This window comes from Labrus mixtus, chromosome 3 (genome assembly GCF_963584025.1).
Source record: "Labrus mixtus chromosome 3, fLabMix1.1, whole genome shotgun sequence".
In the NCBI taxonomy this organism is placed as follows: Eukaryota; Metazoa; Chordata; class Actinopteri; order Labriformes; family Labridae; genus Labrus; species Labrus mixtus.
In genome coordinates this window covers 9,959,052-9,986,613 of record NC_083614.1, presented here as the reverse complement: position 1 = coordinate 9,986,613, position 27,562 = coordinate 9,959,052, and the positions used below count along the sequence as shown (strand labels likewise).

The 27,562-nt window shown below is 40.1% G+C and overlaps 2 protein-coding genes across 3 annotated transcripts in view; both read left to right on the top strand.

Moving 5' to 3' along the window:
- The window catches only part of akr1a1b (aldo-keto reductase family 1, member A1b (aldehyde reductase)), a 238,360-nt gene that overhangs the window by 174,359 nt on the left and 36,439 nt on the right, over positions 1 to 27,562 (top strand). The gene's annotated exons all lie outside the window — the stretch shown is intronic.
- On the top strand, positions 8,170 to 25,877 carry si:ch211-247n2.1 (calcium-activated potassium channel subunit beta-2). Of its 2 annotated transcripts, none has more exons than XM_061031184.1 (5): positions 8,170 to 8,328; positions 20,719 to 20,824; positions 22,592 to 22,762; positions 23,605 to 23,800; positions 24,995 to 25,877. In XM_061031184.1, exons 1-5 carry the CDS (start codon positions 8,223 to 8,225, stop codon positions 25,277 to 25,279), a joined length of 864 nt encoding a protein of 287 aa, XP_060887167.1. In that variant the 5' UTR covers positions 8,170 to 8,222; the 3' UTR covers positions 25,280 to 25,877. The 2 variants fall into 2 exon arrangements, with proteins under 2 accessions (XP_060887167.1, XP_060887175.1); XM_061031192.1 differs by lacking the exon at positions 8,170 to 8,328 and adding an exon at positions 13,891 to 14,430.

The following is a 27,562-nucleotide window of genomic DNA, read 5'->3' as shown; positions in this document are numbered from 1 at the left end:
CTTGGACTCAAAGTGCTGCACACATTCAGCTGACTCCACAGTAGTATTAATTAAAACAATAGAAACAGACACAATCCACATGTAAACAAGAATGAAAAGTATGCTCAGCTTCATGTGAATAATGACATCTTGGTTACATCATCAGCTGCAGAATAAACTGACGCTATGAACACAGAAGTACCTGCAGAATCTCTTAGACTCATTTAGTGAAAGGTTGGATTTTGGAGGGTCACTTCTAACTACCTATTTGACTGAATAATTTGGACTTTTTAAAAAATCTTAACGCTATTGAATACATTGCACATTTCTAGCCATATTTTGGTGATCTAGATTGACTTTTTCTCCTTATGATATGTATTAAAGCATGTCTAAGACAGCGGGGGTGTTTTCTGACTCATGGCTGCTCAGAACCGATTATCTGCCCAGATTATTTTGTGGTGTGAGTGGTAAAAAGATCCAATCTTAACCTCCCCGAATATCTCAGAGAGCATCGAGGCCACGCCGATTCATATCAAAAATGCTTGATATAAACGATTACGTTTTGAAAGGGTCTGATGGAAGTAGTGCGTGACAACAGTAACCTCAAGAGACAAGGGGGAAGAGTGGTACGACAGGCGGAAAGATGCAACAAGTACAAATACGCTGGAATATTTAAATGCATCTGACAGTTAAAATCCTTCCTCCAGCTCTCACAGAAGAACAGACGATCCATGTTGTCTGCAGACGTTTCTTCTCTTAAACTTATACAAGTCACATTTGTGTGCTTTCCTCCACCTGGCACAATAATCTTAATAAAATCCTGTAGTATGTGATGTGCCATTATTTTCACAACTCGTAGTGTGGGCATGCTTGAGATTATAGAAGAGAATATCTGTTAAGGTTCCCCTCGTGTGTGTGATGGTTCCTGATTTCAAAACGGGCAGGATTTTAAGCTCCTGTAGTGTGAGCCAGGATTAAGGGAAATCAACATACAAGGATTGCTAACAGTGATTCTGACAGATTGTTCAATAAAACAGAATTCAATTTTTTAGCTGCAATATGTTAATCAAACAGACCACATGTGATTACATCCAATTTTCTGTGAACATATCGATGTCGCCCCCATCCACCAGTAGAGTCACATATGTGTGTAAACCTACTGTATGTGTTTCATCTTTAGAAACAGCAGAGGAGAAACAAGTCTCCATTTCAACTAGAGCACACAGCCTCTGGTCTCCTAGGCAACAAGCCAGGTTTCCCGCGGTAACAAATCGCTAAAGCCCATTGGTGGGAGGATGAGGAGCTCCCTGCAGCATTCCCATGGCAACCAGCTCTGTGGTTTCTGAGAGATGATGGCAGGTTTTTTTTTAAACACTGTAACACCAGTCTCACCCACACACTGACTCACACACACATTTATTTTCTCACATGAACACATAACAAGCTCAGTTCTCCCACTGACAGTGAATCAAACATACACTGACTTTAATGATGAATTCATGCCAAATGATTAACCGAGGAGTGCTACACAATAAGGTATCAAAGACAGGTGCTCTTTGGATACAAATAATCATAGTGTGGTGTGTCAGTATGTTATTCCTCTCGATCGAGTATGAGCCTCGCAGATCTCAAAACATGTTTGATATTTATGATTCTAGATCGAGCTTCCTCAGACAATAGCCAATAAAAGCAAGCAGACCTTGTAAGCATCACCAACCGGGTGTTGAGTTCTTTTACAGCTCACAAACATGACAGTGAACAAAAAATTTATATACTGTCTTCTGCAGCCAGGATTTCAACCAAATGATTTTCTAGCATTTTGTTTTTCGCTGCAAACTGGAATGCATGCTCGGGCTGACAGCTGACGACGTCAATCGTCCTCAAACAAAATGTATTCCAAAGTCAAATTCACGTTTGATCACTTGAGTTTCTGTGAGGCAGTGGAATCGCCACTGGTGCGGCTGTGACTCAGTTGGTGGATTCCGTTGTCCCTTAGCCGGAAAGTCGGGGTCCGAACCCCAGCTCCTGCAGCCACATGTCCAATGTTTCCTTTGGCAAGACACTTAACCCCAAGCTGCTTCGTCAGCGGCATATGAATGTGTATGTATGGGATTAATTAATACTAATTAGACCTACAGTGTTAAATCGCTTTGATTAGTCAAAAGACTAGAAAAACGCTACACAAGCTCAAGTCCATTTACCGACGTGAAACTGTTCAAACAGTGTGTGGTCTCGCGGTCTGACTGAATCATCTACTGTGTGCGTTTGTAAGATAATAACATTAAAAATCAGTTGAAACAATCATCATATCTGATGTCTCCCATGTTTTTAAAATCAGTTATGATTTGAAAATCGTCCAGTGTGTAGCCAGCCTAATCTGTTCTTGTTCTGCACCTGCGGGCTCAGTAGTAATTTGTTAATGTGAAAGCCACAACAGGATGAGTCGAGAAAATGTGCTAGAGGGAGAGACCGAAAGAGAGAGATGGACAGAGACAAACAAACAGAGCAACAACAGATTATACAGACGTATAGCTACAACGCCAATAAATGGTAAAAATGTGAAATATGACCAATAAGACTGAAGTAATGACTTGTTGGAGTCAACAAGTGAATGATTAACATTGACCATTATAATTAAATGATAACATAAGGAAGATTGTCTGATTTGAGTCAGGCAGGTAAAAGGCAGCAGGTCGTCCTCAGCAACAATCCACAGGAACCATCAAGACCTAGGGGCTCAGAAACTCGTGGGAAGATATCCTACAGTAGGTGTAAATCTACTAGTGTAGCTGGTAGTGAGATCGGTTTACAGTGCCAGTGTTGATACCATCCTGTGAAATCCTTGATACAACTGTAATTCCTGTAAAATGTAATACAAACATATAAAAGGGAGGACTGAGTACGAGCAAAATATGTCACTCAAGGCACCTAGAAAGCATGTCAGTAATAGCAAAAACATATTTCATAAAAACACATTATATTCACAAGGCTGTGATACAAAATATACAGAGTTATTTCAAACCAGAATGGGATTCTGTAAGTCCACGCAGAGTGGGGTTCTTTTGTCTGTAAAGGTGTCTGCCATTTTTCTCACATGAAATATTTATGTGAGCTAAAACGGTGGTGTTGGATTAGCAAATGTGTGTAATGTAGGCTATGTTTGTATCAAGTGTATTGACAAGCTACCACCTTCAAGTTGCGTCTTTTTAAAGGCTGCAGTGGGTTCCATCTTGGCACGAGAATGCTACCATACGCTGTTCCCCCACCCACCTGAAAGATGGCAGGTAAACATTACTGACACAAAGACTCACAGTATGGAGCAAAAGCAGACTCAGAGGGAATGTTATAATTCAGTCCTTTAATCCAGGCAGGGTTCGGTACATGGTAAGGCAATAATAAACAAATCCAGAGGGCTAGGCAAGGCAAGGTCAAAACGGCATCGATGGTCATACACGAGGATGAAGAATATTTCTAATGGTGGGACGAGGGTACACTGAGAACGCAACAAACTGGCAACAGGAGGGAGAACACACAGGGATTAAATACACAGACAATCAGGGACCAACGAGACACAGGTGAGGGTAATCAGGGCGGAGCTGACACACAAGGCAGGGACAAGAGTGAATACCAAAACACAACATAACCCAGGAAATAATATTAAAAATTGCAAAAAACAAAACCTAATGCAGACTGAAACCCTTGTCAATTATGTGCAGAATGTTAATGCATGATCTCTTACACAAGCTGAAGACTGCGTTGTTTGCATCAAAACAACAACAAAAAAGGTTGTAGTATGCTAACATTAGCAGAGTGTGAGGGAACAGCAAGGTATTTTTCATACTTTCTAAAAATACTGCTGGACATCTTTAAAGATGGACTGTCATTTGTGTTATTTACATTTGAAGGATTATCATGTTATCATTTCTGTGAAGGCAGGCTTTGACCTCATCTGTGCCTGTGTTGAGAAGATTATGTAAATGTTGCTCTTAGCTGATTGCTCTTGGAGAAATCTTTGTCACATCCAAGCGGCTACATCCAGTGTTGAAGCCAATGCGGATGTGCAAAAACCTGCAGTTTCTCCAGTGTCCACGTGACGCTGGCTGCAGACGCCCCTGAATACACACCCATTCAAAAGTGTCGATGTTTGTCAGGAGGCCTAAAACCCTCCTCAGCTCCAGCTCTCTGCCTGGTGTTAGGTTGACTAAAGGTTAGGTTGAGACAGATTTTCGCCATGCTGGAAATGACGTCACTCAGACTTTGTCCATGTTTATTAAATGTTTATAATCAGAACTGGTTCAATCCCACCCAGCCTTAAGTATGCCAAATGGTACTGACAGAACTATACTTTACTTTATATCTCCCTATCAGGAAACACACAAATCTCTTGACCTGTTTTTGTCACTTTATTGTGAAAATTATAATTAAGATCATTTTTCCTGTCTTACCAACAAAACCAAATTTTGAGTGCAGCATTAATACTGCTGTAAAAATGTTTTCTAAATGAGGCTTTGTCTGCTCTAAAATTGTCAAAATATTAACACATTAAACGCAGAGTATGTCAATTCTGCTGCCAGCGAGGCTGGTGGGGAATCATGGGAGTGATTATATATAACCAGTTTCAGCTCTGCTCTGTCCAGTTTACAAGCCAACAAAGGTTGTTTTCTGTTTAACTCAGAATATTTTTAACAAAGGTTTGTAGGAACTCTGTGTTGTGACTTTTAATGTTGAAAAGAACATAACTGTCTGTTTCTTCTGACACAAGATTGTAAATTATAGCTTTACGCTCGCAGGCAAAACTGATACACTTGTGTACTAGCCGTGCCTCTTTTTCTATCTGTGGAGATGTTATAACATGGGTGTAGACTATATACTATATAATTATATACATCCTACTGTGTGTTTAGCAAACACACACAGCCACCCACCCACACACACACACACACACACACACACACACACACACAGTGGGTAATCGGGCCCTCTTTGATCATTCTGGTTTGACTCGGTGGTTGCCATGTCAACAGGGCAGAAACAGGCTTTGAGCTGCAGTAGCCTGCTATAGGTTTCATTATTGATGCAACATTTACATCCCTGCCATACCCACCCATCTACACATCCTCACCAAGCGGCAACCTCTGGTGTTTAAAAAAAAAGGAAGCAGATGAGCAAGTGCAAAATCCTGCAGAAGCACAAGAAGTCACATACACACACATTCAAAAAGAGCCTGTTTTTACAGCAGAAGTGAACATGTTTACAGCCTGGTTAAAAAAAAAAAAAAAAAGGTCTGATTAGCTCATGTCTCGATCTGCGCACACCGTACAGGGGGTGGATTTTTTGATATCTCATCCGTTTTGTTTTGATGAAGGATACGCGTTATTCACAATAAGGTGCGTAGCTGACTGGATTGCCAGGCTGATGCGATGCAGCTCTTAACCTGTGGTTAGGTGACTGAAAGTTAGCAGAGCATTTCCAGCATGGCGACCGCCAACAATGGGACTCCAAAGCCCCCTTTCAGTAACAGATGGGTGACGTCACTCAGGCTTTGTCCATTAATATTTACAGACTATAATCCACACCCACTCAGTGCGCAGTTTCTTTTAGTTTCCTCCAATACTTTGGCAGCTTTGGTATTTAGGTCACCTCTTTGTGGAAAGAGAGAGAGAGAGAGAGAAGAGGGAAGCATCCTGATCTGATGGTGGATGTTTATTGGTCAGATTACTCTCACACACACACACACACACACACACACACACACACACAGAGGGGCACTTATGATCGATTCAGTGCTGATCTGCGTACTCCATCCTTTTATCTCTGCTGCTCATTCGCCACATGAGGGATTTTTGAAGGCAGAGTGTCTTGTCCTCCTCAGTCTTCCTCCTCCATCTTGTCTGCCTCTATCTGTATTCTTTTTCCTCCCTCCTATCTGTCATGACCTACATTTCCTCCACCAGGCCTCAGCCCTTTGATTTCTCCCCGTCTTTTCTTTCGGTCCCACCTCTGCACAAAGATACACTCAAACAAACAAACACGCACAAGCAGTCCTGCAGCAGGATGGGGGCGGGGTGGAGTCGCTAAGTCCATTTAGAGCTGTTAAGGGTGGAGTTCTAAAATAGAACGCCAAGATAAGCCCTGAGTGAACCCAGCTTCAAAACACTGCTGGAGTGAGAGTGTGTGAGAGTGAGTGAGTGTAAGAGGGAGTGTAAGAGAAAGAGAGAGAGAAAGCCCGGGAAGGTTAAGGTTAGAGTGCCTCCTCTGGACATTCAGCGTCCCCTCTGAGTGTGTACATGTTTAACTCCACACTGCCACCTGATGGGGTTTTTACAGAATACAACCACCTTTCATTTTTACATCACAATCTCAGTCACTCTCTGCCTCCACCTAGTGCTACAGCCTTTAAACTGCTAATAGATCCTAATTTTTAACGGTGACACTGATGATTGAATACATTTTCAATTAAACCCTTTCTACTGTAAAGATTCTGCACTAACTGTAACAAATGCAGTTTCTATCTGTGGTTCTATGACGTATACAGTGAAAATGTTGGTCCATTCTCCCTGTGCAAAAAACACATGTTTCAATGTGTCATTATACGATTGTTAAATGTAGGATATAACTAATACATTGCAAGGAAAATTGCTGTGCACTAGCAGAAGATGCAGATGTTGCTGTGTATCAGAAAATCCATATTGATACATAGAGCAATTCAAAGTGCTTTACAGAGTTAAAACAGAACATTAAGGACATTTATAGAAATAAATAAATATGACATAAAGCTAAATATATAACAGTATTGCCAAAAATACATTCAAGGAGCAATATGTAACTCTGACAATTAGTGTTTAAAATAGGTACTGCAGATCAAATTCAAAACATTAGAGAGCTGTCTTCCCCCGTCCCCCTCCTCTGTGGAGTCACTGTGCACTCAGGTTGCCATGTCGAGGACACTGAAGCTTCAGTGTTTAGCCAGCTCTGCATCCTTTCTGTGTTCTAACCTCTCTCCATTTTTCAAAAACATCTCCAGTATTGATCCTAGTTTGAGCACGTTTCTGCTAAGGAGCTTATTAGAAACATGCAGAGGCTTTTTAGATCGGGTGGAAAGTCCCAGTAAAAAATTGCCCTTTTTTTATCTGAACTTTTTTGGCACCTCTGAACACAATGTCCCACAGAACACAAAGAAAATGTTTTTAAAGAAACGCCTTCACTCTGTGGAATTTGTATTTGGCTGGTTTGAAATGCCTTATTACACGCAGCCTCTCCCACCATCAAGGAAGTATGCCGTCCCTCCACTTCCTCCAATTCTCTCTATGTTTGCTTATTGCACTTTATGCCTTCATCCCTCTCTGTCTGTGTTTGGTGTGTGTGTGTGTTTCTATTCAATCCCCTACTTCAGTTTCATTCGTCCGACACAAAAACAACAACGGCATGCTTCAACAGAGGAGCTTCAAGAAGGCCGGCACCCCAGGGTGAGCCCACTGATCTTTTTTTTGTATTCCTATAGTCAAATCAGCACTGATACCTGCGTTTATTTAATTCTAAAACTGTACTATTGGGTCTTTCACGTATTTGTGTTGTACAAATAGAGACCGGGTTATAACTGTCATGACTTCAAAGGCCTTGACAGACCAAGCAGACAGCAAAGAACTAGTGGCGACGAAGGCCGCCTGTGGCGTCGCCTCACGTCTCAGCCAAAAAGTTGCACTGGAAAACACAGCAAAGAGCAGTCGACGGCCAACCACCACGTACGTGGAGGTAGCTCGTTGAGAAGACCATTTTCACACCGCTGTCGTGCACCACTCGTCTTATAGCCTACTAATCAACAGGCATGTAAAATCTTTTATTTGAAATACAAGAATGAAGACTTTTATATGAGGCTTAATTCCAGGCTTATTAGTGGTTAGTCCTTCTAACATTCGTTATGCTGTCACGCTAGAATCAATATTTTTTTTTGGTGGTATGGTGTGTATTTCGACATTGACAAGTTTCACCGTCCAATTTTATTTGAAAAGTATTCTATACAAATTGCTCTTTTCCTCCCTCAGTCCCTCATTTACTCCATTTCGTCCCCCCCTCCCCAAACCCTGTGTCTCTGCCCCAAATCACACAGACTTTAATAATCATCACAGACTGATTATTGGTGTGAGCAGTGAGGGGCAGTGTGGTTATTATGGCTGTTTTCTCAGTGTGTACAGAATGGGAGGAGTGTGAAGAAGGTAACTCCGTCCCTGAAAGAAAGAAAATACATGTTGGCTCAGCCTAGAGGACACTTCTCTACATGCCGTGGGATTAAAATACAGAATGAACACCTGCAGCCAGCAAGGTTTTTTTGGACTTCAGCAACCTTTGAAGGTGAGTTTAGACTGTTTGACAGAAGGCGGAGAGGATTTATTAGAGCAGAGTCCTTTAGTGGCATTGGGGTGTTGAAAGGGTTTGATAGATTGCACAACTTTAGGTCTGGTTATAAGTGAATAAAATAGAGCTGCAGCCTTGGTGTTGTAGTAGCTACAACATGTGAAGATTCTGTATTGTGGCTCTTTCTCAATCACGGAAATGCAGTTAAAATCACTGCAATCATGTGTTGGAATTTGTACATATTTGTCTTCAATTGAGTGGTTTAAAAGCTCATTCTCATGCTGTTTATCCCATCTTGTTCAAACCTAGCTCTCACTTCTGTCCCAATAGTATAGCACAAAACATGTAAAAGCTCAAACTGATTTATTATGTTGAAACATGGAGGATTTCTGATGTTTAAGTGATTTCTAAAATTAAAACATCTTAGTTAGACCATGGCTAAACAATCAACAAAGTGAAACATATTAATCACTTCAACCAATCAACCATTATATCTGCATTTATTCTTAGCAATGTGTTTTAGCATCTTTGAGCTTGTTGTTTTGGTTCTCCCTTTCAGCTTGCACCAGGATTGTTATTAGTTAGCAGGCAGCTGGTAGGAACTTGCGCTTTTGGTGCCCCCTGTGGTTGAAATCTGTATGCCTTATTTCTTTGCCAATCTTGTTCTGTTTATGCGGAAGTAGTGTTTTCTTTCAGAACATTTTTTAAAAGTCAAATAGATCCCTCTTTACCAATATTTGCTGAATGAGATTGAAGAAAAAGTCAGTTTCCTCACTTTGCTCACAGACATCTACCCCCTGCAGCAGTCACAGGCATTAAAGGCAGAATATGCAATTTTTTACACTTAAATATAATAGAAATCAAGTATATCCTCTGAAAATAACTCTGTGAGTCATGACTGTCTACAATGGGTGTAACACCTGAGTCCCGTTTTCTTTGATGTTTTTTCCGAGCTTTCAGAGCTGTAGCTACACTTTGTTTACATCGCCAGGACGGCTGGCCGGCTCCTCCCCTCGCGTATAAAAGTTGTTTAATTGAGGGACTAGAGAAAAGAAGAATAACATACTGTACTCACTGCTTATTTGAATGTTACATAAGCGTTTCTAGATCACGGTCATTTCGGGTAAATTTACATGCAGTGTGAAGATACGAGCATGATAAAGATCGCTAGCATTAGCATGCTAACACAACAATGCAGCGCGAGTTGTTTTGGTTTCATGCTGGTGCTCAAGTGCGACATCTGCTGGATCAAAAAATTGCATATTCTGCCTTTAAGAGTAGCAAAATAAAAAGAATCATTCTTTTTTCTGATGGTCTGATGCTTATGTAGGTCATAAAGAGTTATCAGTATTCATTATAGTCTGTTTCATAACTGGAGCTGTAAATCTCACAGTAGTAGCTAGCTAGTAGTTAGCTAGAGCGTTAACAAAGAGTCAGGTGTTGACATGACTGCTCTTTGTAGCACTACGCTAATTCAGCTGCTAATTTGATTACAAGTACTAAAATGTGTTCCCAGCAGCCCGTGTCATTCTTTGAACTGTATCTCACTGTTCATGGGAGTCATGGAGTCTGGTCCGAACCATTAACAGCAGCTGTCTCTTGCCCCCTCGTCCATTAGCACTTATTCTAACAGAGCACACAGACAAGCCAACAGTAATCCTATCTACTGAAACACTGCTCCAGTCTTCATTTCTCTCTGCCTGTGCTCCCCTGTTTCACTCTTTCTGTTCACACATTCTCAAACAAGCCTGTCACATTTTGAAGGCTCCTAAAAATGCGGCCAACAAATACGTCCTACTTTTAAGAAACATGCATTCTGTGCATCCTTTGTGGTCCAACATATCCCAAGAATATCCTTAAAATGAGGTGAGGAAGATAATCATTTATTTCTAGAAAATGGGTTTAACTCAGTTGAAAAACTTTTTCTTTTAATGTAAAAAAAAGGACTTTAAAACTTTAAAATATCTGGGTGATCTCATCCATATACATTTTATTTACTCCTTTTTCTTGTGATAAAAAGTACATTGCTATTGTTTTCCTGAGATCTTGGCTTTTTTATCTCGTTTACTCATGTTAACAAGGCTGGTTTTTATAATGATAGCGTGTTAATTTCAGCTGTTTTCATGAGATTTAAAAATAAATAAGTTATTATCAGAGAGAAAATTCCACTTAAGGCTTCGGTTCAAGAACAGGAGATGCAGTGCTTCTTCTATTTCTGTCTTCTTATTAGTTTCTGTTATTTTACCTTCACCAAGAAGCAGGATGGCAAAATTATCCCAAATTAAAACTACTTATTGTCCTAAGTACAATGTAGTCCGGGGGTCTCCTGAGGTAAGATGTGACGTAAAATAAATCATGTGGAAGTAGTGGCCGAAACAGCAGAGTCCACTATGTGATGCTATAATGAGATTATTAGCCTTTATATCAATGCCAAGTGTAGTTCGTAATCAGAATATCAATGAAAGAGTGGAGAAGAAGATACTGGAGAACATAAAACATAATGTAGCCGTTTAATAATGTGCATGGAGATCGTATCGATCGAAGGGGGCTGGCAGGAGAAACTCTGGTCTGAGTGAATAATTAAGGCTGTTTGCATTCACACGTACAGCTCCTCCTGGAAAATAAGTGTGAAAGCCCTACTAGAGTGATATGTCCCAATATGTCAAAGAGTATCACATTTAAGTCTTTAAAAGTCCTCCTAAGTTTTTTCAATGTCTCCTTAGTGTACAGTAGGCGTTACACACATTAACACCTGGAGGCTACTTAGTACAGTAGAGTACCCTCACATTGTGATGTGCTTTATTACTCTCCACTGCCCCACCAGCACATCAGTGGGGGTTGCATGGCAGGGAGTGTCTTCACCTTTCACGTCTCAGTATTGGACCAATTGAAATGTGAGGAGGTTTGTTTTTACTCCATGTGTATCCCCATTTTGATTTTGCAGGAATTTACTGCAGTATAATTTTGTAAGTTCGACTGGAACTCTTTGATTCTAAACAAGGCAGGCACAAACAACAGCTGTGTCAGACTCTCTCTGCTGCTCTGTCGACAGTCAGGTGGCAAAAGGCAACTGCTGACAACACACAGTGAAACACATGCCATCCAAATAACCTTTGAGAAACTGTACCATGACATCATAGCCCAGATACACTGTGTGTGTGTGTGTGTGTTTGTGCAAGTGGGTGGGTGGCAGGCATGCCTGTGCGTCTGAGAGCTACAGAGAATGGCTGCACCTGTGCCGTCACCATGCCTCACCGCCCCACCTTCCAGGAAAGCTGTCAGATTTATGTTTGCAAAGGGAGACAAGTGGATTAGCCCATGAACTGCTTGAGATGAAGCCAGCAAGCGCAAGTGTGTGTGTGTGTGTGTGTTTGGAAAGTTGGTATGTGGCTATTGATATCTAAAGATGCAGTATGGGACAGGAGAGGGAATAGGATGTTGACCACAACAGAGAACATTCCTTCTGTGGTTTTTAAGAGCAGAAGACATGCTGCCCATGACCTTTATTACATTATTTAAAAAGGAGAATATATAGCTTTTTAATAGAGCTCACAGTATAACAAGATAAGTATAACGCTAAGTGCCCTTGCCACCTCATAAAACATGCATGGACTTTATTGTAGGGATGTACCGATGCATAGGTTGAATATCGGTATGGGCCAGTGTAAAGCTCCTGAACTATACATTACTGCTTATTCAAAGAAAAGGTTTTTAATTTGACAGAAGACGTCACCTGCAGTCCAAACTCGGATTGTTTTCGATGGATTTGGGTCATCAGCTACTGCGGTCACGTACCATGCTGAACCACAATTGTCCCCCCTCCCCATTCCTGCTGTGAGCCTGAGCTAGTTACCTCTTGTACATAACGTCGTCGTAATACAACACATGCATGGCTTCACATGATCATGAAGCGTGCTTAGTTCACAAGACAGAGCAAAATAAAAAGGACATGCAGCCGAGTCAACACAGAGAACAAGACAGCAACATTACTGACTTTGTAGCTTATTTTGAGTCATTCTAGTCAGATACAGCCATAACACTCCGGGATTTCTTGATAATGGAGGTTGTCCACGTTTCGTGCCCGCGCTGGCGCATGAGCAATTGTACCGTATTGAAGTACACCTCTTCAACCATGCCAGGGCCAAGGAAGTGTGTCATTCTTGAGCACGGATCAGAGCACTCACACTAGTCATATGAACTGGGCTTTGAAGCCTAGATTGCCTACTGTGAGTATGTTCTTAACCCTAAGTTGCTAACGTTGCTTCCTTGGCAGTGTGTCAGTGTGTATGAAACGTTTAGTTAATACTGATGGACACTTCACTTTGCATTTCAACCTCTTCAGCGCTGTACAAGCTCAAGACCATTTACCTTCTCTGGGAAAGATCTGCAACATGCAGCTTGTAAGACCAGTGACATTTCAAGAGGAGGGACTGCTAGCAAAAAGGTAAATACATCAAATCTTACATCTCATTTTAAAAACAGAAATACAAAAGAGTAGTGAAAAAGGATCTCTACCGGAATCTGCAATCAGCCAAATTGTAATATTTTAAACATTGGTGTCATTTTGCCCATATTTTTTACACATAGTGTATCTCTACTTGTTACAAATTACACTACAGATAGTTCTCCTCATGTTTAAGTTATAGCTAAACTCCATACCTATCTACACAAAAACAAACACTCACACCAAACTATTTATTTTCTCCCTCTACCTTTTTTATATTCATGTGTATCTTACATCACCCTTTTTGTTTGTATCATAGTTTGACCTAACCTTTGGTACATATACACTGAAAACACCAGACTCACACACACACACACACACACACAGACAAAGCTTTACTTTCAGTTCTCTGCCATCCTTTTAAAGGTCAAAGGCAGTGTGTCTCTGACTGCTGCGACCACTAGAGTGTGGTGCCAGACATTAGATAACTGCTGGCAATGCGAACCGGATTCAGGCACATCCACTAAAAAAAAGGAGCTGCAGACTGTGTTGATATTCTCAGAAACTCCACCACTCCTGGTCCAGGTTCTGCACAGTAAATACAAGTCCATGTAGATGTGTGGACTCCTATACAAAAGGCTTTTGTAAGCCTAGGGGTGGCAGTATCTTAGTCTGTCGGGACATGGGTTGGGTACCAAACCGGAGGGTCACCCCGGTATGTGACACTCCCACCTGGGGGAGGGGTTCCCTGCCCTTTATGATGTCATAAGGAGAAAATCTCCAAACAGCCTGTTTGAGCACACATTTTCTGAAAAGTGGAGCGTACAAGAATCAACCTGAACACATAATTTATTTGACAGGCAAGCTTAAAAAGGACAACCACAAACTGAGCTACAAGACGGAGAGGATGGACTTCTCATAATTGGGGGGTTTGTAGACCAGATAGGGACACATATTAATGTTGGAACACCAAAGTGTATTTTGTATAATATGTGACCTTTAAGAATGAAGAGAATTCCTGACATCAATGATTATGCCCTTCTTCTCCCTGTTTACTTCAACCCATATCCACAGAGCCCAGCCTCCTCCCACATCCACACAAACAGACGCTGACCTAAGTTACACTTCTGTTATAGAGACCTGACACCTCAGACAGGACAGCCGTGGATCACAAAGCTACAGAGCTTCAGTCACCTGTAGCCTGGAAGACTTGTGGGTCAATATTTAGAGAACTGTTCCAGACAATGGACCATTAATGGCTTTTTTCTTTTTTTTCTCCCTCTCTCTGGTTCTCAAGTAAATAGACTCAACTGGTAATTTTGTCTGTTGGCTATTTACTTCTGCTTGGAGCTTCTTTTTTTTAAGTCAACAAGTTTCCTTTTTAAGTTTATGTTGTTTTTCTTTCTTTCCAAAGTCATGTAATGTTAAGTTTCCTAAGTTTTGGAAATTAATTTACTTTTACAAAGCTTTGGCAGTTTAAAGTGCAGAATGATTAGCTCTTAGGTAGCAGAAATAACGATTTTGTGCTTGAAGATAAAGGAATACGTTTGGAGAAACAGGGACTGATGGGTGGAAGTGAGGAAAAGTATAAGGGGTTGTTAGGAGAAAACTGTTCTCACAGTCTGACCATTGACAACACCATCATCGGAAATTAGGTGAGTTCCATTTCATCATAGGAATTATAAAATAACAAATAAAGTATGTTTATTTGTTATTTTGGAACATGGCTTTGGCTTTGTATAATTTTTACTCTTCATTTGATTGGGATGAGCCCAGCTTGATGATTCTTTTTAGTTAAGTGTTTAAGTTTGGTTCTACTTGCTCACTTTCTTTACTGCACGAGTTCAATGAACTGTGAAATCTAAATGTTAAAACATTACATTATAATAATAAGAATTGTTCCTCTCTGCAAATAACATGGACGCATGTTTTTTACTGTTCTATATGAGCTAATTGTGACATACTCATTATCAAAGATAGATATGGATGGATTGACGGATGGATGGATGGATGATGGACCACTTGACTTTTTAAAAGATTGATTTTACCAATGAAAGCTGTGCACTGAACTTCCTGTAGTTAAAATTAAAATGAGCTCCACAGACCGGCAATAAGATCTGGTTTACCATTGTAAACAACAGGTTGGGATGTTAACTTGTCCATAAAGTGCACAGGAGTTCCAGTTGTAGCTGTGATAATACTATTAAAGTTTTACTAGAGGATACTGTCAACTCATTTTCCGAGCTGTCTTAACAAGCATGAAGCATGGAGCCTTGATATCACCTGCATTGTTTGTGTTAAAATGACTTAAGGTTCTTTTCGTCATATTAACAGGAAAAAATAAATCAAGATAAATATTATCAATAAATGACATACAAATGACCCCAAATTTTAACGAAATAAAATTTAAAGGTCACATATTATCCTCTTTTTCAACAAGTTTGAATAAGTCTCAGAGCTCCCCAAAACATGTCTGTGTAGTTTCTTGTTATAAATCCACTCTGATCCTGTATTTGATCATGCCTATAAACTCCTTTATTTCAGCCCTGCTCAGAACAGACTGTTTCTGTGTCTGTGGCTTTAAATGCAGCAGGTAGGCTGTGTTTGACCACGCCCCTCTGGAAGGGCTTGGGTGGCTCTGGGTTTCAAAATCATCCCATTGTTATGTCCCGACTTCTGTCTTGGAGATTGGTTTGATACCATTTCAGTGGGAATAATTCACAGCAGATAGCTACTTTCCACTTTTCTATTTCATAGGGTGTTTTTTTGAATGGCCCTTTCCACTAGAAAAAACAATATGTAACTTTTCCACCTTAAAATACTCCACACCACAGCCTGATCACCTGTTTACTTTTTTTTTTACCGCCATCTGCTTGTTACATTTCTTGGCAGTTGGTGCAATGGGCAAAACATTTGGATTTGATACTTTTGTTAAACTGAATGTCAACCCAAATGTATTATTTTAAATAATCCCATGATCTTTTCTTGTTTTGACCCAGAAGTTTCTCACCTTAACATGGCCTAGTAGCCTACCAGCCACATTATTAGAAATGAAGGTCATGTTTTGACAACCTGGTACCCATTGCTCAATCCTTTGTTCATTTCCCAGGTTTTTTAAATTTGTTTGTACATAATTTAGCCATCCTGGAATTCATCTTCCAACCCTTTAGATGTATAATGTTTGGTGGGCCCCTGAACCCCAGGTGTGTAATCACTGGTCTTTAACTTTGATTTGACACTCCCTGTGTTGACATTTCCCACCACTTACCATCTTATCACCAGCGTGGCTTTCAGTGCAGTCGAGCTGCGACTAAAGTGCAGCTAAAAACTTCTCAGTGCTTAAAGGCTCAAAGTCTGAAACAGTGCTCCAACAGCCATCATACTGCTCACATCAGTTCATACAGGAAAAGTCAATATTGACTTTGGCATGGGTCAGGTGGTCCATCAATCATGGCTCCTTTACTTTTATAAACCAAGCGTGGCTGTGTGTGTAGTGAAGCATATGTTGGTCAATATTTAGTCCTGTCATGTTGACGTCTCCTTCTTTAGTCACCAGGTGTTGGTACACCTTTCTGTTTTGGTCTTCTAATCGTGTCTTACTCTCACCCTGACTTATAGTATCTGCTTTACTCACCATTAAAAGTAGTCAAGTTCAAGATAAAAAATCTCATTATAGATCTCTGTCAGTGGATCTCTAGGCTATATAGCTTTTCAGATGGTGAATAAACATATGTGTGTCAATACATACAGATTTTGAAGGTTAAATTGTGGGATTTTTAGGGATTATTCCAAAGAAGGCATGCAGGCACTCTGCTGAGGAAAAGGAAAAACAAGATATTCAGCATTTAAAGGCAATTTTTTTTTTTTACTTTGAACAATTGGAAAAACCAAGCGTCAACTTCTGGTCTTGAAAAATGAAGCCAGTGTGTGGAGCAAAAAACTGCATTTCCATGACAGCCCACTTGAGGCTGGCTGCAAAGGCCAAGGATTCCCCATAGAGCCCGTTCAAATGCCCAACTTTACAGCAGGAATAAACATGTTTAACACCTGGTTTGATAAAAAAAACCAAAAAAAAAACGGGTGAATTTTCATAACTCATCTGTGTTGATTTTATTAGGCCTTACTCCTCATTTCCACATAGTCAGAGCGCGCAACGAGTTTTTGCTCAACCGGATGGTGCACGCCCTGCCCCATTGGTTCAGTTTCTGGAACATGAGCACAGCCGAGCGCAGCCATGAGCATCTGTACACACATCACAGGAGAACTACAAGATGACGCAGGACTAACGAGAAAAATGTGCAAACAACATGTCGCTCTGTCTTCTTTTCTGAGGATTATTTGTTGTTCGTGAGGATGAGAAGCCGGGGTGGACTGGTAATGTCGGTGCTCTCATTGTTTGCCTATGGACACAGACATAGAGTCTGTTTTCTGCCAGGAATTTCCAAGATCAATTCTGGAAGAAATCTCGGAATCTGTTGAGGAAATGGTCTTATGTGTTGAAGTAAATATGTCTGTAAATGTTTTTCTATATATTTCTACTGCTATATTGTATATTTTGGAGAAACTGTAACGATCGAATTTCCCTCTGGGATTAATAAAGTATTTCTGATTCTGAACTAGAGGACCTTAGTGGGAGTGGCCTGCGGTGCTGTGCATTCTGGGATTTGGTGTCTTTCATCAACATGAGCCAAAATGTTGGTCAAGAAGGCACCAACTAGTAGTAGAAGTATCCCTATAGTCCACCTTTGACCTGTTTCTAGATTGATCGAAAGTCAGGTGGAGACAGCATTTCCAATATGGCGACCACCATCGTTTGGCTTTCCAAGGGCTCTTCAGAAACCAATGAGTGACATCACTGAGACCACATGCACGTCTTATACAGTTTATGGGCAAAAACATAAGCAGCAGGGATCTGAACAAATGCACATTAACATTAATCTACACATCCCCAGACCAAAACAAAGGCCCATTATCAAGCCCTCTGGTAGAATCGAAGGACAAATACAACTGTTAGGTTCAATCTCAATGCTTTCATCACCTTATTCTTGGGGTCTCTGACAATGTCGACCTTCACAATGTAACCTTTTATAAGAGGGCGTGTTTAGTGGAAGGTCTTACACTGTAAAGGAATGGCAGTTATGTGTCTAAGACAGACGGTCCACATACCATTTCACATCTGCCACTTGAGTTTTTCCATGAGTTCACAAAGATAACTCTCTTTGGACAAATATAAATAAGTCATAGACACACGCTGCTTCAGGCATGTAGGCAGTCAACACAGTCTTCACTCATAAATCAAACCAACACTTTCTCAAGTAAGACTCCTGCACACACAATGTCAGGCCTACTTACTTATTTTAGGATGCATGTTTTTCACACTGACAGGAAGATATGTGGGCATGCTATATGATGTCACATTGAACTTGATTTGCAGACACATTTAGAGTGAGGCAGTTATGTCCTAAGAAGGTATATAAAGACCGTTTGTTTAATTGACTAGTACAAAAATAATTACTACAGTTAGAAAGGGAGTGATGTAATGTATGTGTGCTAAGATAAAGCCTATTCAATGTTCTGGTCCCAAATGAGCTTCTTAATTTATGTCTAAACGATAGGGCAGTCTGGGTTTACGCGTTGTTTGTGATGTGATTAAGGTCCAAATTCGTTTTGAATATCATATTAATCTCTTCCTACTATGTCTCTTAAGATGCACCGCAGGTGACTTACCGATAAGCTCCCTATAAAGAACACTCCGCTGTACCTTTAAAAGGCTCATTTCAATATGGATGGATGGATGGATTTCCATATAATTAAGAAAATTCCCAGATGGCGCAGTTGGCGAGCAAAAAGCAATATCAAGCTTGCGATATTAATCAGCTCACCTTTATACCGTTCGCTTTAGCTGTCTTTATTTACTTTTCGATCCATAACAGGTTCCTTTTTTTTCATGGTTAAGTAAATGTCATAACTTCCAATCACCGAAGGTTCCTTGTTTTGTTTAAAAGCAGATTTGTATCCAGACAGGCAGTAAAGTACCCTTAGCTTAGGATTGTACAGAAATAAAAGCATAAAAAACTATTTTAAATTGCAAAATTGAATTTGAAACATGCCATTTAGAATGTGCTTAAATCTGGGCGCTGGATGGTCTAGTGGTTATGTCTCGAGCCCCATGTACAGAGGTTATTGTCCTCATCGCAGCGGCCATCTGTTCTCAGATCTTTGCTGCATGTCATCCCCCTCTCTCTCTCCTCCCAACATTTCCTGTCTCTCTACAGCTGTCCTATCCAATAAATGCAAAACGGCCCAAATATATAACTAAAGAAAGAAGTGATTAATCACCATTAAAATTCAGCAATTAATCTAACAAAAAAGTTTTTATTGTTTGACTGCCCGAGATTGAAAAAAATATGTGGATAAAACCAATTCAGTTCAATATGGTTTAAGAAGTGGGGAGGGTCACACAAAACAAGAGAACCTCAAATAGCCAGAGAAACTTCTGATTAATTTACACAAAAAGAACGGGAAATCCTGAAAAGAGGGATGTCAGAAAAAAACAGGTTTCAAGACAATTAAACAAAAAGAAACACGTGCATGGATAGATGTGATTTCTGATGGGGAAGGGTTACAAAGTGAAAGTGTTAGAGACATTTAAAACACATGTGACAGAGCTGACAGTAACACTGTAGCCTCTGTTAGTGAGCGCAGCACTCTTATTGATGACTGGTGACAGAGACTGGTGCAACCTGCACTGTAAATAACTAAGGGATGTTGGACCAGTTCAGTGATGATAACATATGAACATTAATCTTACTGTAACAAGCAGCCTGACTCTTTGATGTCCTCATGTGCACACTTGAGTGCAGGTGTTATTTGTGGTACTGTTGTTTTAGGAATGCACTCTAGAGATACAGCCACTGTTAATTAATTAAAAGTTGGCCGAACATGTTTTCTTTGACATGATCTTATGTGGTAACTGCAAGGCTGTTTTTTTAAGCGACTATAACATAAAAAAGTTTTAATCAAAAGTAAGAGTTGCTATTACAAGCAGGGGCGTGTCCAGAGGGGTGACCACGGAAGGCATGGGCCCCCTCTTGAAATCTGATTGGCCCCCCCAGAATATCCTAAACTGTGATTGGTGATTTCCCCTTTCAGAGGCAGTTCTTATGTTACAACCAATTATTCTGTTTGTTTGGTTTTTTTTGCAACAGGCTCTAAGTAGTTTTTTGTTCAATTTAAACAAAAATCTGTGTAGCATGTTTTCTTTTATTCGTACTTTAAGCTGAAAATAGACTTGCAAATATATTCATATGACAAGGTGCATAGGAAATGAATGCACTCTGGCTTACTTGAAATAAAGTAACTAGCAAATTAACATAACCAAAAACATTGTCAATTAATGTATTTTTCCAAGTCAGACCTTGTGCAGGAGTTTGGCATGCAGTTTTTAAGTATTTTAAATTATGACTCTGAACATACATCTTCTATATGAGACATTTTTGTGATACATATATTTTATGTGTTTGTGTGCACATAACACTTCAGGCCACCCCTGCATCAGTACCCCAGTTGTGTCACCCAGTCATAAAAGTCTGGCCCCTGACTACCAGGTCAAATTCTTTTTTACTTCCATCATACTTCTGTTCTTTTTTCTGAATTTGTGTGGCAGCTCTAATGTAGTTCTAGACATGATGTGTTTTCTTTTTAAACCCGATTGAAAGCTTATTAATTAGAATATACATCATTTTATGTAAAATCAATCCAACTTAAAATATAGGCAGCTTTGTATTCTCCATCTATTGATCTGAGCTGTTAAAAAATATTAGCGCTATATAGTTTTTGGAGAGTTTTACTTCTCCTGGCCTGTAAAGGATTCCAGATTCTCCAGGTGTTTAAGAGTATTTGAATAACATTTTCATACTCACACAATGTTTTTTCTTCTTCAGTTGGGTCATCCCCTCCAGCTAGTAGAGGACTACAGTTCCCTCATTCCTCAGAGAAGATGTTTCTGTGGGCAGGAAGTAAAGCAACGGATGGAGGAAGTGAACGCAGGTGTGAATACAGCCTCGCCTTGTTGTTCTGCTTTGAGTTTAATTCCTAAAAATGTTAGGACAAAGAAGAGTCTACATTTTACAAAGAAGATTTAAGAAAACTGCACATGCACATTGGGAACATGTTAAAGCATCTTCAAATGTTACTTGACAGAGATAGGGATGTTGGAGTTGCAATTTAAGTTAAAGTTTAAGCACTGACAGGATTAAGAACGTTATTTGTTACGGCCTCCTTGACGTACATTAAGTTAAACCATAAATGATTCGTAAAAGGAGGAGACCAGAACATATAAGAAAGGGACGCCACACAATGTTAACTGTTTAAACCTCAAGCTTTATTTAAAGGATCTTACGCCCTCTCCCCCCGTCAGTAGACCTAAATAAGAAAACAAACAAACCAAAAGGACTGGAGATCCGGCTAAACAGAACAAAATATGGGAATGTGCCGAGCCAACCACATAATGAGCCGTCACTCTCGGCACCTCCCCCTAAACTACCTAATCACAAAACTTATCTATAAAAGAAGGAAGGAAGGACTACCGGTCTCTCCAGCCCCAACTAAATGAACAAAACCCAGCAATCTAAACATGCATGCATTAAAACAAAAACAAGCCTGGTTGTGAGAAAGCAACAGGGAAATAATTAACCGAGAAGGGAACGATTACCTCACCACGCCGTGGCCCCAAAGTGTGTGCGTCTGCCAACCCCGCTCTGTCCCACCTGGCTCCCCTAAATCCCCCTCCTCCTCCCTGATCTTGGATTGATCTCAGGTGCGCCACAGGTAGGGGCAGGCGGGAGACCAGAAATGCACAGGGGGAGAGAACCAGGGCCGCATGTAACACTATAAAGCATGTACTCCAAGGAACAAGTGTTTATAGGATTCAGTGACATCTAGTGGTGAGTTTGCAGACTGCAGCCAACTGATAACTTCTCCCATCACCCATCCTTCCAAGCTCCCTTTTCACAAAGCTTCCTAAGTACAAAGAGTTGTTCCTAGTGACAAAATTCTTAAAATCATGACATTTTCTTAGAATATCCCCTTAAAGTTAATAAATAAATAAATATTGAGTTTCATCCAAAAGATGAAAAAAAATCACCAGCACTTGTCCAATATGAAGAGGATTTAATGCTGTAACTCCTACATTAGCCGTATTTAAGATGCTCTGTCTCTTTAAATTAATTTATCCATCACAAAAGACTAACACGAGGCTTGTCAGGTCTCTAGGACATAAAGTGATGCAAGGACTCAAGGCAGATGTTATACCCGTACATATAGTGAAAGGACCCCAAAATGTCTTAGGAATATGTTGTGTGTCGATTTGTTCACCGTGGGTAGAGGAGGACTCTCATCAGTATCACTCAATCTTTCTCTCTGTTTAAATAAAAAAAATTATTATTTAGAAAAAAAATGCCTTTTAAAGAAGTGTTGGGGCCCGGGTGGCGCAATCGTTAGTGTGCGCGCCCCATGTATGGAGGCTGTAGTCTTCCAAATGGGCGGCCCGGGTTCGAATATGGCCAGTGGCTTCTTACCTACATGTCAGTCCCTACTCTTTCTCCCTGATTTCCGACTCTGTCCACTGTCCTGTTTCTCAATTAAAGGCACAAAAAGCCCAAAAATAAACCTTTAAAAAAAAAAAAAAAAAAAAAGTGTTACAGAAGGTACTGAAATATGATAAATGTTAAAAAAGGTTCAAAGATGGAAGAAAATACACAAGACTTTTCAATATGTCTTGATGCAGCTTTGATGTTGACCCCCCTTTTTTTTCAGATCAATCTACCAGAAAATCCGAGTGTATGAGGTGCTGGATAAGAGGAAGACAGTGACTGCTCTGAGGGCCGGAGAGGACAGAGCCATCCTGCTGGGCCTCAGCATGGTCCTGCTCTCTGTCATGATGTACTTTGTGGTGGGGATCACCATACTGCGCTCTTACTCTGACAGGTAGAAAGCAGGCCACATGGCCACTTATAGACTTTTTTAGTCAAGATATGCATTTTCTTTTGTATTGATTACAAACACATGTGTTCATCTGCATATCTACTTAAAATTACTTACTACTTTTTAAACAATTTAGGGTGTGTAAGAGTATGCGTTACAAGTAGGGCTGTAAGCATTAACACGTTCATTGCGATTAAGGTCAGAAATGAATGCATTTTTTTTTATTTTTTTTTACACATTTTGTACCTTACCGCTCACTGTAGGCGCATCTCCCTGTAGTCACAGTGATGAAAAAGAACGACCACTGCGCCTTTGAATGGCTCATTTTACAAAAAAAACCTTTGGTTGAACTCTTCATAAAAGGGGCTCAGTTGACAAGTCAAAAGTAATATCCACCTTGTGCAATAAGACACATTTATCTTTTTTAGCTGTTTTCATTTGTACTGCTGTTTAAACTTCAGATCTAACTTATTTATCTTTCTTTTTTTATTTCAAAATAAAAGCATTTTCTTTACCCAAACAGGCAGTACCCTTAGTTTAAGACTACACAAATTCAGAATAAAAGCACAACAAAAGCAGTTTTGGATTGCAAATGATTGGGGTTCAAACATACTGTATGATGAAATGCAATTAATTGTTGACACATTTTTTTCAGAAGCTTTGATTGGTTGATCCTAAAAAAGGCCTTAGAAAGACAGTAAAGTCAATTAGGCACGATTGTAGAATTAAGCCGGGCATGAATATCACTGTTGATTAAATTGTATTCAAGTTTAGCGATTCATCGTGATTTTAAAAAATGTATGGTTCAACAGCCCTAATTACAAGTCGTTTCTCTCTCTCTCCAGTTTATGGACAGGTGAGGCCAGCTGCACCATCGTGAACTCCACTATCGTGTGGGATGTGAACTGTTCATACAGCTGTGGAGCAGAGTGCTGGAAGAGTTCCCGTTACCCGTGTCTGCAGGTCTACGTCAGCCTCAACTCCTCAGGGAAGGTGGTGCGACTGTTTCACAACGAGGAGACACAGGACAGCAATCCAGAGGTACACCACACAAATGGTGTGGCTGTTTTCTACTGGTCTTTGGATTCAGTTGAGTTAAAACAAGAGGAAGCATTATTTTAAAGACACAAATGATATACAGTATGATACTATATACAGGTAAGTTGTCAATCAACAGCTGCATAGTTCAGTACATTTCATCATCCATGTCGCTCAGTGGACATTTTATCTCCTCAGATATCTCCCCTCTTTTTCTTCTTTGCGATTATTGCAGTAGAATCAACTGCAAGGTTTTCTGAACATGAAGCAAGCAGAGAATGTGGTGGAACCAGAAAACTGGCAATATAAGTAGAAACCAAACTGCTGAGTGTTGCAGACACACCAACTCGTAAGCATGTAGTCCTTACTAATGTTATAGTACTCGAAATCGGTCTTGGTCTCCTCGTCTCCTCGTCTCCGAATCAAAAGCTTTTTTTCACGGTCTTGTCTGGGTTTCAGACTGGGAGGACTCTGGACTTTAAATCAAGACCACCATGGATATCCATTTTTACCACGTCATAACTGTGATTAGAAGAAAACACCACTTTCTAAAAGAACAAATAACTTCAATTAATGTGTAATTAGATTTTTCCCCCTGGTTATGGTCGCAACCTTCCCGGTGTTAAGGACTAAGTGAGTGACATGCCTGCTGCACACGAGATGATGATTTTAATTGAAATTTATCGACTTGGTCTTGACTACGTCTCGATCCCTAAATGTCTTGGTCTTGTCTCTGTCTAGGAGCTCTCTGGTCTCGGGTATGTCTTGGTCTTGATTACTGTGGTCTTGACCGCAGCACGAGTGCTAACAATGACGTAGGCCACAATAGCAAAGAACCGGCGTAGATCTGATGTTGAAGAATAAATCAGGCTCAAAGCAGCTTTTTTTGTGGGGGGCAGTAATCTTACTCATGGTAATTTATGCTAAGAGCTTTACAAGGTACACTTAGTTAAAGTCAGACACAAAGCCCTGGACTAATTCATATAATGCTCAGTTACTGCTGTTGACTTGTATTGTATTATACTGATAGGTGTTAATATTATTTTGGTAACCACTTTTATTAAAACAAGTATACCTTCTATATTTAAGAGGAATGAACAAAACATTTCTGGAAATTGTCTTACACATGTATGCAGACATAATCAGCCAGTGCTATACTAAACTCTCGTTTTTCTTTTCTATTCTTTCCACATTCAGTGTTTCTACATCCCAAAGTGCCGTAAGGACTATTCTGCCACACATGCCGTTGTTCATAACATTTCTGAGCGTCTCAGGTCTCAGCACACTGTTCAGTGTTTTGTGGACCCGACAGACAGAATGGACAGCGCCATCCTGACTCAGATCTACGGCCGGGTCGCCGTCTTCCACTCGTTGTTCTGGCCAACCTGCACCCTGATTGGAGGAACCGTCATCATTGCCATGGTGAAGCTTACACAGTCCTTGTCCATCATGTGCGAAAGAATTAGCCGTATTAAGAGGTGAAGGAAGTCCCTGATATACGGACACAGCATGGACAAGTAAAGCTGCTTCTTGGGCTCCAGTACTGAAAGACAAAGAGGAAGGACAGCTTGAACGCTGGGTTCACAGACATTCAGAGACAATCATGCAGACTCAAGGGACTCGTTCATTTTTGGGGTTGAGCTCGATCTTTTCAGATGAACCGCTGGTTTGAAGCATGATAAAAGTTAGGCATGCTGGTGGTGGAAGCTGTGAAAAAAATCATTTCCATTCTTTTTGTTGCCCTTTCACCAATTTTGTAAGGATTTCTACAAATATGAGATTTTCAAAGTGCCTTTTTCTGTGTTGGCTAAAAGTTAAAGGACAACGTCAACTTTGTGCAAACATGCTTATCCGCCTTAGTGATAGTAAGATTAGACCACTTTCATATATTTCTATTAAGGGCTTACATTGCAACTTTCCGAGCAGATTTTCAGACCAAAACAAATTCTCACATTGTACACACCTCCTTCATCCCTCAGCTACCTCCTCCCCTCCTGCCTGCAGACTCCTCCTGCCCCTCCCTCACTGTTTCACCAGCACATGTCTGTTTGACAGAGAGTGGAAGACAAAGGCTGATAAACATCAATCAATCTTTATTTGTATAGCGCCAATTCATAACAAATGTTATCTGAAGACACTTCACAAAGAGCAGGTAAAACACCTTACTCATTGCTGTATTACTAAGACCCAACATTATACCATTATGAGCACTTAACAACATTGAGCAAAACGTTTTAAGAATTTCTTATTAACCGTGTTGAGTAACATGGCTGATTGTATTATGAAATAAACAATTTTCATGTTAACCCCTTGACAATGTTATTTCCCTTCTACAGTTATTATTATTTAACTGGTTTGATATCATGTCATTTGGATTATGGGGACTGTTTCATGATGACTACCACTTTTACAAGCTCTGTGATTGGCCAAACCATCACAGATTGACAAGGTTCGGCGTTCACTGAACGTCAAAAAAGATTTATTATTGAGTTCAGTGTTTCACTCAGTGGCAGCTCTAAATCCACAAAACGGGTCAAAGTCCAAATGAAGTCCAACAAGCTTATCATATATATCTAATTACATTTAATAAAAGCTTCTTTCACCTGACAAGTCCAGAAAAAGAAAAAAAAAAACACCTTTAAAAGGCAAGAAATAAGGCCTGGATAACTTGTAATTTGTAATAAAAAAAATGCAAATGCAGAAAGATTAACTTCAGTTTCTTGATAAAGAAATAGATATAGCTAGATTTATTGAAACAAAATAAGATCTCATTTCAATAAATGTACATTTTGCTTACTGTACTGAAAGCCTATTTAACTCATTTTCAGTAATTCAGGCCTTATCTTTTTCTCTGAATATCTTGAAATAAGATGTTTATCTGGAGCATGGTTTTTATTCAGTATTGTGAGACATTTTTGACTAGAAATTAGACACATACGGAGGCCCGGTTCTATAACAACATGACTGAGGGTGCATCTGAGATTAAAGGGGGTGCAGCTTCAGTGATCGGCAACAGCAATGAAAAATAGCGTAGGTGTTATGGGTCCTGCATGTGGCCCCCGGTGAACAGACAGGTCATGTGCACCTCTCATGACCTCAGATCATGGACGTATCAACTCAATGTGTGTCACTGTTGTCATTTGAAAGCCTTCATTACTTATTGTAATAAAAAGTATTGTTCTTTTTATGCATCCATTCAATTGAGGGTGAAGAAATTTAAAATGAGGATGCAATGCATGCTTTTACACCCTCGTAGAACCGGGCCAGCAAATACACTCACTAAGGTTTAAGTTTTTTCAGTTAATAGACACGATGTCAGACGTCCACTGACTTACAGGCCTACATCTTAACAGCCCAGAGATCCTGAGCTTTGGCCAAGCTCTCCCAACACTGCCAACAGTGTTAATGTTGTTAACGAATAATATAATGAGACGTGTTTCTCAATAATCTTTTTCTATTATGAAGACAAGAAGTAAACAAACTAAGAAAAACTTTGATAAAACCTTTGTTTTGTATTTGTAAACGTGACAAGACTTACATTTTGATTTTAAAAAAAGCAGTTTGAAAGGTTAAATCTGTTGCTCTTCTGTGCTAAAATATATGCCAGGTGTTGTGGTAACAGCACTCCTACCACACTTTAAAAACACCCCACTACAAGCCCACTTAAAGTCCAAGCATTCAAAGTGCGTTGGTATTTTTTTTCAGTATGATATCAAAAGTGTTGACAGTGGAGAAGTAGTTTCCTGTGAGAGCTTTATGATTATA